At 40.6% G+C, this 12,406-nt stretch overlaps 2 protein-coding genes across 8 annotated transcripts in view; one reads left to right on the top strand and one right to left on the bottom strand.

Moving 5' to 3' along the window:
- The window catches only part of LOC129719166 (microfibril-associated glycoprotein 4-like), an 84,421-nt gene that overhangs the window by 45,507 nt on the left and 26,508 nt on the right, over nucleotides 1-12,406 (bottom strand). The window lies entirely within an intron of this gene.
- LOC129719165 (uncharacterized) overlaps nucleotides 1-12,406 on the top strand; it is a 179,474-nt gene that overhangs the window by 3,111 nt on the left and 163,957 nt on the right. The window contains exon 1 of one of the 7 annotated variants that reach the window (XM_055670610.1): nucleotides 9,773-10,124. The exons of 4 other annotated variants lie outside the window; for them this stretch is intronic. In XM_055670610.1, coding sequence (XP_055526585.1) covers nucleotides 9,984-10,124 — 141 coding nt within the window. In that variant the 5' untranslated portion in view covers nucleotides 9,773-9,983. Of the gene's footprint in view, nucleotides 1-9,772; nucleotides 10,219-12,406 lie in introns of those variants that run through there. 2 more of the 7 variants (XM_055670612.1, XM_055670611.1) reach the window with 2 other exon arrangements.

Consider the following 12,406-nt stretch of genomic DNA (forward strand, 5'->3'; position numbering starts at 1 on the left):
TACCCAGATTTCCAGGCATCATCGTAGATCGGTTACTAACGTTTTCCCATATCATGAAAAGGCTTATAGTTGAATATGTGATCGATTTCTACGGACTTCAGAAACCGGAATGGCTACATTGGATTTCAAATGTCTTCGTACATCGATTCCTGATCATTCTGGTTCCGGAAATATTAATAATTTTTTAACGGTTTGCTCGATTTTACCAGGCTTTCCACTATCCTTAATTGAAATAAAGCGTTGAACATCATGTTCCTCTGGATATCAGCTTCGGCCTCTAGACAACCGATTAAATTACACATACATAAAGTTACACATAACGCACGAACAATTTTGACTACCTTATCAACAAAGGACCCCTTCTTTATATGAATTACCTCTTCCTTTTTCTATGACCAGCTTTGTTTAACAAAGAACACGTATTCCAAGCATGGGGGAAATCGCCCTGGTAGAAATATTGGTTTTATTAAAGTTTTATAGCGCTTAATACAGTCAAAACAGCGCTATAAAACTTTGCTAAAACCATCTTTGCTATTTGAGTGGTTTAAGCATTCAAAAGTTTTGTTGATGTGCGAAATTTCGAGTTTCATGAAATTAAACGGATTTTATCAAAATTCAGAACACATTTTTTTTTAATAATTAGATACAAATTTTGATTTCTGAACCAATTTTTCTGCTGTTATAACCTCTAATCAAGGTCCGGAAATGCTTCAAAGCTTTGACCGTATGAAGTTTGAAAATAGTTTACTATAATTTTCCTAATTTCCGGGATTTTCTTGAAAATTTTCAACTTTAACTCAAAATATCTCTAAGCATTTTTTTTAAATATGAATCAATAAAAAGATTTGCTCATTTCAAGATGGCTTGACAAAGTATTTTTTTTTAATTTTTTTAGCACCAATATTTAGTGGTTAATTTGTGGTTTCGAAATCCAATTTGTGGTAATTTGTGGTTGAGTAATTTCTGAGAAATTTTCAGAAAACTGAGTCAAGCCATCTCTGAAAATGATTTAGCTTCAAATGACTCGGACAACGATGATATATACATCAATCGAAAGCTCTTAATTTGTGGTTCACGAAAATGTAGTTTTTGTAGGCATAGTTCATATTAAAATAATTAAAAAACTATTATTTAAATTTTTGAACATTGTTTACCTCTTGTAGTCAACACCGACCGTATGCGGCGTTGGATGAGCATAGTACTGGCACCTGCCGATGCTAGTGCTAGTGGGTTATCTAGAACATATCGACAGTCGTTTATATACACTAAGGTCGTTTTTTACGCGGGGGATGCGTTCCGAATTTGTGTGAGTCCGCGTAAAAAACGACTTTTTTGAGTTGCAAATATAACAAAGAAAACCGTCCTAAAACGTTAAAACCTCGTTTGAATATGATAGTGGCCAATCCAGAGACCAAAATTCAATATTTTAAATTTTGAGTATTTACACCGAAAATTGTGATTTTTTTTAAAAACTGATATATGATCACTCGTGGCCTAAAACGGAAAACGTGATTGAAATGAGGTCAATATCTTGTACCGTCTTTGAGTAATGGAGGAAAGCAATCCGCGTAAAAGCGACCTTACTGTATACGACATACAGTTGTCGCTGCCGTTGAAAGCTTTTTTGTTTTATTATTCAGAGGGTAGTTGTAGTAGCATATTCCTGAGACGAGAAAATATCGAATTTTAATTCTAGTCAGGGCTCACACCTTTGGGCATTTACCATGCGTTTCAACCGTTCCCTACAGTTCTGAGGCCCATTCCCGATCTTCAGGCATCATTCCGGTTTCTAAAATACCCAACAGTCGAATACAGTTACAGTAACAGTCGTAGTTGGTTACCAAAATATTCTTATATTTATCGAAACAAAAAATTGTTCTTTATTATTATCAGGCTGTAATTTATTCCAAGAGTTAAAACGTATGTGCTAATAGATTTTAACATATAATAGATTTTGTATGAGAAAGACCAGATCACACCCCTAGGTGTATTGATTTAGGTTTTTTTATTTTCAAACAACCGGTAAACGGCAAAACTACATTTCCGGAAATGATTCGACCGAAGATCGAGAAAATTACGCTCGCATGTCTACGTAAAACTTCACTTATTTTGAGGAAATTTACGTAAAACACACGGAATTGATGCTAATGATCAACATTTGCATTTCGCCGCAAATCTGCACATATATTATCCCTGCTGTTTACATACTGTTTCACCTAGAAATACTCAGAGGAAGAGATTCGCGGTGGAAAAAATCGCCAATTCGGCAACTGGGTTTCATATGTCAGAGGTGCCAGATCTCTTCTCAAAGCGCAATGTTGACTAACATTCGACTTGTATAATCGGTGGTGACGGTGAAAGTCCTTAAGAATAGTGAAGTGCTTCGCAAAAACTGTTGAGGTGATATATTTTATGCTTATGTTTAATTTTATACACCTTCACTTATTTTGTTACCTATAACAAGGTTTGTTGAACTCCGGGTAAAAATTACTCATTCATTGGCAATAGAACAAAAAATCGTATAGAAATGAACACGTTCTTTTTTGTACCTGATTGCAATACCTCCCAATTTGGTGTTACCTTTCTTGTTCGTTTGGCTCCAGTTTTGACGGTTCGTTTGGCTCACCGCATATCTCTCCCTCTGAGTATCTCTAGTTTGACCATAATCATCGCTACACGAAAGCTTTCTAAGAAAAAATCATCTTGATGGTCTACCAGCGCCGCGTACGGTCGGTGTTGACTACAAGAGGTAAACAATGTTTAAAAATTTAAATAATAGTTTTTTAATTATTTTATTATGAAGTATGCCTACAAAAACTACATTTTCGTGAACCACAAATTAAGAGCTTTCGATTGATGTATATATCATCGTTGTCCGATTCATTTGAAGCGAAATCATTTTCGGAGATGGCTTGACTCAGTTTTCTGAAAATTTCTCAGAAATTACTCAACCACAAATTACCCCAAATTGGATTTCGAAACCACAAATTAACCACTAAATATTGGTGCTAAAAGAATTAAAAAAAAACTTTGTCAAGCCATCTTGAATGAGCAAAACATTTACTTAAAATTTATAAATTCCAGTCATTTTTAAAGAATTTGGAGAAAAATCTCGTTTAGTTTCGGGAACCTCGAAATTTCGCACAGCCTTAGTTGGAACATACATGCAGTAAGGTCTTTTTTATGTGGGTTGCTTTTCTCCATTACTCAAGAATGCTACAAGATATAGACGTCATTTCAACCACGTTTCAGGCCAAGAGTAATCATGTATTCTTTTTCAAAAAAAAAAAAAAATCATTCAAGTTCATTAAGCAGACAATGTGTGCAGCAGTGGAAGCGAAAAATAAGCGAACTGGAAACATGATACAGATTTGGAAAACTATACCGCATCCCGACGGGACTTGAACCCGCAATCTCCCTGTCTCCGGCATGGTGTTTTAGTTTAGGCCTTGGTGCTACATTCCGACTCGGCACGCGATCTTGTTTTGTTATACACAGACTTCGCGGCCAACTGTTTTTTTTTTCTCTGTGTGGACTCATCACTGCGACCAGAGACATTTTGATCTATTGTGATGTTGCCCAGGTGCTTTCTGTACTCCGCATTTCATATTATTGGCAGTATCACTATTGAAGTGAATGATATCCTTTTTTTTTATTCATATCCGTGCTTCTGTGTGAGAGTTTACCCTTACATTTCAAGCTTACTGCTCTACTATACCGAGCCTCTTTTCTATCCTACCAATATCGCCAAATTACAATTGCCTGAACTGAGGCTACACCTAACGTTCCTCTCTGGTCAGGTTTATTTTTAGAGGGACTTATTATGTCAAGAGAAAGGAGTATTATCGAAACCTCGTTCCTCGTGCCAATATCGCCAATTACAATTCCCTGTAGAGGGTAAATATTTCTGAAATCAGTTTTATTATAAGAAGGACTTATTTTGTCAAGAGGAAGGAGTCTTATCGAACCTTGTTTCTCCTACCAACACCGCGTCACAATCACAATTTCCTGAAGAGGCACACAATACTTCACCTCTGGCCAGGTTTATTATAAGTAGGACTTATATTTTTGTCAAGAGGAAGGAGTCTTATCGAAACCTTGTTCCTCCAGCCAAGACCGCGTCATAATTACAATTCCCTGAAGAGAACTATTATATGTTACTCAGAACAGTTTTATTATAAGAGGGACTTTTTTGTTAGGATGAAAATCAGCAAGGGTACTATAGAATTCAGCTTGAAGGAAGGGTTTGTAGTAGAGAGCCTGAGAATGAACCCATGTTAAAGTCCTTTGACAACCAAATGGCCTGATTCTACTAAGATTCGAACCCACGACCACTCGCTTATCAAATCGGACTCTGTAACCTTGCGGCTAAGAAGCTCTCTTGCAGCCAACTGTTAGTGTATAGGACGATTGCGAGCCTAGTGACACAGCTCTAGTCGCCAACTACTAGTAAAATGATTGGTTTGAGCAGTCCTAGTCGCCAACTACTAGTAAAATGATTGGTTTGAGCAGAGACAGGCACTTATCTAATCCAAAGTGTACATTCTCGGTTAACTAACGTATGCGGCAAAAAAGGGACTTTTTTGGATGGTGGTAAAAAATTAACTTAGACAGATAATTGTGTTTGATAAATGGAGGTATTTATGTAAGCTCACTTGCAAAAAAATTCTACGCCCTTGCGTGCGACCTTCCGGCAGTTAACCGGTACATGCGCCATGGCGGACGAAAACATGCGTGTAGGTACTTCGTACTATGAATTTCCCGCCAGTCTGGAGCGATAGATCAGCAGCTCGACATTCCATTCTCGATGATTGTCAGTCACAGCCGAACCTTTTTTGGGAAATTGATGTGTGAAATAAACTCCACCTCGGTGCTCATTTCCTTCGTGAGGGTAGTAACATACGAAGTGCCCTGCCAGTCGTTGCCATCCAGAGTGGTCAGACTTTAAAACTACTGGTCTAAAGCTTCGATAATATCATAGACTATAGCACGTTACACACTGTTAGAGTGATAGCTTGCAGGAGGATATGATAAGGTCGATAAGAAAGGCAGTAAGTTTCCAAGTCTGAAGGAGAAGACAAAAAGCACTATAACACCAAGCAGGTTACTTCTCAATAAGTAACGCTGCAAAAGGATAAAAAAACAAAAATGTGCACAAAAATACGCCAGGACATTGCCACAAAAGCAGTGGCGTCGGGACCACCTGTGCAAAATGTGCACTGCACAGGTACCCTAATTCCTAACATCCGAACATATGCAATTATCGAATTGTAATAAGGCTGATATAAATTTTGAATAGTTTTTATGTCCACGGTTATCAAAGTTAGCTGAGAGGAGGGCATAAAATAAATAAAACTGAGAAGAAAAATAAAAGGAATAGCTTTCATAAAAAATTGTGTGCAAGTTACGACGTTTGTAACTTGCACACAATTAAACGAAAAATGAAAATGAAATTTGTATCGGTCTAACCTTCAAAAGCAAGTAAGCATACGAGCGAAAGCCTTCAATTTCAAGCATCAAACAGTTTGGTTTGATTTTCTTCTTTCATTTAAGGGAAAAGAACTTAATCAAATGTATAGTGCACATGTGACGAAATAAACCACGCGACGCCTCTGAGTGATCGCAAGCTATGTGAGTCGGTTAAATCTTACGTAGTTTGCATGATGAATCCCAGATTGCGATTTGCTTCTTTTTAGACTAATGTCCAGGAGTAGCCCTAGATCCTTCACTGAACCTACATGTTCGAGTTGAGTGCCACAGATTTGGTGGTGCCATATAATTGGCGCGATTTTACGAGTAAATGATATAAAACAACATTTTTAGGCACTGAGTTTTTCAGGCACCAATCTTGAAAGAGATTAATCACCCGCTGTCTTCAATGTTCCGTGTAATGAAATAAATGTTCAAGTCGTCAGCATACACTTATCTCACTCCATATGAAGACAAGCACGAAATGCTGTTGAGAAGTATCGAGAATAATAGTGAACCAAGGTTGCTGCCTTGGGGAACGCCAGGGCTGTTTGTAAAATAATCGAATTTCACCGCAGCAAGCTTAGCGCAAAGGCGACGATTAACCAGGTATGACGCTAGGCAACGTGTGTAAAATGATGGGGCTCCTAAACGGTCCAGTTTTGCAATCACTATTCGATATCCAACACGGTCGAATGCGGCCTTTGAATCAGACCATTTTATACCGTAAACTGAACAAGATTTGTGTCAATAGATCACTCGGGAGAGAGTCCGGCGAAATGTATGATTTATAAGATAAAAATAAGATGAAAATCGGTTCATCGGTTTCAAAATCAATCAACATCAGCCACCCCTTTTTTTATGCTTAATATGTCAATAAGACACAGAATAGGAGGGTGGTATCCAATCTCCCAGATGGTCCCTATGTACGATGCTGGCCTAAAAGGCCAGTTGTCGTGTGTTCGAATCCTGGCTCGGGAGAGACTGTTAGTGTCAGTAGGATCGTAGCGCTAGCCCCGCAATTGTCCTGTACGAATGAATGAGAAGTTTATTTCGATGGCGTGCGCTTTTATAAGCGACTAATATTTGCCACCTCCCGCTTTCTACTGCTCCAGAAAGAACAGTCGGCTTTGCCGGTCAATGAACGAATGAGAAATTTAATTCGATGGCGTGCTTATGATACCGCTAGAATTTTTAGACTGTAAATGATGGGGTAAAATGTTCGAATGGTACCTTTTATATCAAGGTTTCGTCAGTCATTTGGAAAAAGGAGGAGTTTAGAAAAACAGGGAATGGTAAGGAAAGTAAAAAAGCATCAGAAACAGAAAGTGAACTCGAGTAAAACAACAACAACAACAAATCGTTTACAAAGTCAGATCAGTTGTATCCGTTAGTGCCGGCTGTGCTTGGGAAGATAGGTAGTGATTGATTGATCGGTGTGATTTAGACAATCGATGTTATTTACCAATTTTTCAAAAGTGTATCTCAAATAATAGGTTGTTTCTGTTGCATAAATTTAACCGTAAAAAAATTTCTGATCGGTTGATGCCAAAACCTCGAGATTCTAAAAAGAAATGACTGATATATAAGCGCTCAAAACCCGACCACTTTTCCCTGGTTGAATGACTAGATTTTCAAATTCAGGCGCCTTACTTCGATATAGACGTTAGCCCAACGTCAAAAGTCTCAAATAGCGCAGTAGCGTAGGAAAAATGTGTCTCAACCAAAAAAACCTCTGTATGTAAAGATGCACGGTTATCGTGGCAGACGAAAGGTACGTCAAACCATCATAAAAACATTTCTTGTACTCTAAAATTCAATCATTCCAATTCTGGTTCCATTTGCTCTCTTAACTTTCGAGTTATGAAGGAATTTGTGTTTCGCCGTATGCAAAACCCTACATGCCAAAGAGAAGAAGATTGACTTCTACGAAATCATACTACAGGTATTGAGCCAACCCAAATTAATTTACCATTTCTATTTTCGGGTACATGTGGCACTTGTGGTTAATGCAAAGAATTTCTTCGTTTTCATTCTGAGATCACCACTGAGAATGACTCGCTACTTCCAGCCATTACATTGACGGTTCTTTGCGCAACTTCATCAATAGTCCGATCGGCCGCTTTCAATTAGGATTAAGTGATCAAAAGAAGCAACCTTGACTGCCTCGGTGTGGATCAATCTGTCGATGCTACTGGCGTTCTCTCACAACAAACCGTAGCTAACTGACCGCATAATTACTTATCAATCGACGACACGATGAGCGGATCAATCAGTCCAAAACCACTTCGAAGGTTTTGCGCTCCAATAACCTTTATGGGCCCCAGCTCGAAGCTTCGATTAGCTGCGGTTCGTGAGAAAACTCGTTCGTTCAGAAGGAAGCATCGATTGACCTGCATTGGAGTGGAGTTTTTTTTTCGATTCGGTTTTCGTCACCACCGCAGCCATGCCGGACAACAATAGGGCCACCTAATGACAGCTTTTCCATTCACAATCAAATGGTCATTTCTTCAATACCCATCATCAGCATCATCACGATGCCGGTTGTAATCCGTCCATTTACAACTAGAATTAAGCGCGGTCGGTATCCCCTGTTTGAGTCGAGATCTAACTGTTCCCCACCCCGAATGGAGAGCAAGCAAGCAGCAACAGAAACACCGAAAGAAGGAAACATAAAAATCGACTCAACCTGCTTCGGCCCGCAGAGGAAGTTCCCGGTATGGTGCGCGGAACCTGCTTTCGACACGAACAAAAAAAAAAAAACGACTAAAAACACGCACGGACGGTCGGCCACATCCCGAGGGGGTGTGGTACAAGCAGCAGTAAAATTCAGAGCGGAACGTTGAATAAACAGTAACACCTAGCAATTAATAACCGCTGCTGATGGTGGAAACCAGCAAACAGGCAATGATAACAAACGAAGCATCAGAACTTCTCCCAGTTGCGACAGGCAACGCCACGGTAACAACTCACTCACTCTAATTGATGGTCAAATTTCAAAGTAAAATGTGGCCCCACTGGCACCCCAGTAGGGAGTGAGATACAGTTAGTGCTTTTCACGCAAGCACAGCACAAACAGCATCGATCGGTGGTGCTAGCGCGCGCGACTGACATTCTCCACGGATGGAAGCCGTATTTAAAAAAAAAAACAGTTGCCGAGAGCTCTCCGTACTGTCTTAAAGGGTTCAGGTAATATGACCTTTTAATCCGATTGTGACACGCGAACCTGAACAGAGCAGGAGGAGAATCGCGGGTGCAGGGCAGGTGCAGCTGCAGGTTCGTATTGATTGAACTGCTTACTGCTGCTAGAGGCCACTGCTAGATTAGTAACATAACTTGACATACATAGATCATCCGGTATTTAAACGAGGCCTAAGCGGGACTTAGTCTCTATTTTGAGTTAGCTGTCGGGTCAATGAAAATGAAAAGGGAGATGAAGTGAATCCTCAGACAACTTGATATGCACTTGATAAGAGAATTTTTGGTTGATACAGACATACTGATAAACCTTGGAATGTAAATATGTTTTTGGATAATTTGAGATTCTCCAATTAGACTTCCAGAAAAAGACTCAATCAATCACTTTCACAACTGCTTACCGAAAAGGCTCAACACTTTCACTGCCACATAATTCGATTTAGCGTATCGATCGACGGACAGTCGGTACAATCAGCGCTGATGTCCGTGATGAAAAATAAAAACAAGACGGCAATAAAGAAAAATCACTGCACGATATGAGCAGGTAGGATGGTTATGCTTCGTTTCCGTTACGCTTGCAGCTGACCTCATCGCTGCCGGTCCTCCTGATGCGATCTATCGAAATTACCGCACCGGAGCGAGTCGAACCAGCGGACCATGAGCGCGTCCATAGAGATAGAGATATCCAAGAACTTCTTCGTCGTGGTCGTCGCGGTCATCGTCGTCGTGGTTAAGGGGTGACCTTAACCTGAAGGAGACTCGCAGCACCGCACGTCACGCCTGTCAGCGCTCTGGCTGGCTGCTCTAGCGTGGCCACACCACAATCGAGTATCGACAGAACCCCCCAACTTGCATGACAATTGGATTTGCTTTCGATTTTGCTTCTGCGCAAAATTATCTATAACGTTATACGAGCAGCACGACGACGCGACGCGCGTACGCGATGTGTTATGTGGCAAAACGGTTTGACGCCATATCGAGTGGGTACCGCTTTGGAGCCGCAACCATCGTAACACCCATCAGGCAATCATCGGCCCGTTCGTCCTCGAGCGCTCGGTTTTCCAAAAACCCACCAATACCGTTACTGACCGCGTCCGGGCTCAGTTTCACCGCGGCTGTCGCCTTCTACTGAGTGCTGTTCGCGTTTTTTTGTTCTTCTATCGATCTTGGCGCGTAGTTCTAGTGAAAATAGTTTAGTTCAGAATTGTTTCACAAATCGCATTTAACGGGAAGGTCCCTACGGGAAGCCCCACAGGAGGAGGGGTCAAGATCGTCGTGCCCCCCAGAGTGTTTGTGTCCTCCCCCCGATCGGTGTTATGTTGTTCGGTAGTGCCAAGTTCGGTTCGGTATTCGAAAGTGGCAGAGTCTGCCATCGTCGTCAGCAGGTCGCCATACTGGACGGCACCACGGGCCCTGGAGTCGTTCCCGTTTGCTGCCGTCGCAGCGGCAATTCGAAGGTTCGCAGCCGCCCTGCTGGCGCCCATGCTGCCTCCGCTGGTCGGAGCAGTGCAATGTTTTGCATCAAGCATCAGCGCATTGATCAGATTTATCGTATGTACAACCACGTGAGAGTTGTTCTCGTTAAGCTAGATCGGGTTCGGGTGAAGGTTCGGGTTGTGGTGTAGGATTAATCGTGACGGTTCTGGATGTTTCGATTGGATGCGACCTTTCGGTCGCGCGGAAGATCTTCAGTGAATTGAGTGGAAAGTCTAAACGATACTCACACTACCAGCGAACCCAGCGATCGTCGTGAATTCAGAAAGATTGATTCCATGAAGCGTGCGAAATTACTGCAACCAATAATCATGTTCACCACATTTGCTGCGGGTGTTGCTCTGCTAGTTAGTGCCTAGTTTCGACCCTCCTCGAACGAGTGAGTTTGTTTGGATGTGCCGCATGGTTTGTTGTATGCTGCTTGCTACTGTTGTGTAGCTGGTTGTGTTTCAAAACCTTACAGTAAACGAACGAAAAAAAAAAATGCCGGTTTCATACCAATAACTGCGCAATATATTGTTGGGCGTGGAATTTGATTTCAAATATTTTGTTCATTGTTTTCATAACTGCGAATCTTGAATTTCACCAATGTGGTAACATCTGTAAGAGTGAGGGCGTCAAAAAACTTACAAATAACTGCCTAAAAACTACCAATTTCTACACGACTTATTATTTTTGGTTTTGCTTATATCTATCATAAAAATAAGGGTAACAATCATTGCTACTCGACTTTTTTCTTCTCATCAATCGATGCACTTAAAAAACCTATTTTCACCCGGTAGTCCGTCCGGTACACTAAATTTGAATAAATGCCATCAAATCTTCACCGTACTGAAAGCACCCTACATGACACGCGGCACAAAACACGTGCGTGAAAATCATTTCAGCTTTTTTATTTCGAGTACCTACAGGTTTAGTCCTAGTCGGTGTCGTTAGTTATGGGAAACTTGTGAAAACGTTCGCGACGCAGGTATAATCTTTTCATAAAATATTTTAAATTAAACTCATTATTTCTCGGCTTGGCTGTTGTTGGCAATCATGGAGTGGCACCGCATGTCATTACGGAGTAAAAAAGGATTTTGCTTTTTTGACCTAAATTTGTGTTACATTCATCATAGTTTTAATTAGATTTTTTTGCTAGTTATTTCGATGCATAAATGCGCTTTAACCTAATTTTTCATAAAGATTTTTCTGTGTCAAGATGTGTCAAGAATCGATTAAATCACAAGCAGTCGAAATCTGTTTTATTCAGATTTTTCATCAATTTTTTTCCTTTCACACTAACTAATGTTTCCCTAGAGCTCAAACCGGAAAAATGGAAGATTATAATTTTTTACCCGTTCCTGTGAATTTTGGTGCCTTTTGCCACCCTAGAAGAACGCCAAGTCTTCGAAGACTTCAATGAAGTATCCCCGTAAACGAGTGGAGAAACGACGAACCCTGCTGCCTTTTGACGCACTTTTCTGTGGGAATCAAGGTCAACAGTTTGCCGATCGTATCACACGAACTGTCAATGATGCTGTTGATCCATTGAAATTCTATTTTCTAAACGTGAGAAGGGAAAAGACCGGTTGCGTGATTCTTGCCGCAAAAAAGGCTTAGATTCCTCGTCCTGTGACGTTGGATTTTGTGCTGAATCCGACCAACTAAATCGTTTGTAAGATCAAAGCATCAAGTTGTTTGTGACAATTATTAAGGGAAACGTGTAGCTTCTTCAAGCCTCCTAACCATTCAGAAATTGACCCCCAACGCCTCGATAACATGCCATTCGACGTAGTCGATTTAGACCCCATCCAAATTTTCGAAGACATGTTACTAAAAGCTATCTGCGGACAGAAATCTCTATTTTCGCCTGGGCCAGAGGGTGTTCTATGAAAAGGTGCATTAAAACTTTTTTCTTGAAAATTCTAAACCTTTCGATGCAGCAAACTCAGTTCCCTTCTGAAAGGAAAAAAAAATCGATGATGCTTTCGGTATTCAAAGAGGAAAGAAGCATTCAATTGAAAACTGTCGAGGGGTAACGACCCTTTGTGCTGGCTCTGAAGAGCGATTTCATTAGAATTAACTGTCGAAGATACATTTCAATACAGCATCATGGATTCATTCCTGGCGGGTCAGTTGATCCAAATCTCATAGAGTTCACATCTATGTGTTTTGACGTGATATCCCGAGGTTACCAAGTTCATGAAATTCACACTGATCTAGAGGCTGCTTCTAATCGTATCGATCACAGCATAGCTTTCAG

This window comes from Wyeomyia smithii, chromosome 1 (assembly GCF_029784165.1).
Source record: "Wyeomyia smithii strain HCP4-BCI-WySm-NY-G18 chromosome 1, ASM2978416v1, whole genome shotgun sequence".
Taxonomy (NCBI): domain Eukaryota; kingdom Metazoa; phylum Arthropoda; class Insecta; order Diptera; family Culicidae; genus Wyeomyia; species Wyeomyia smithii.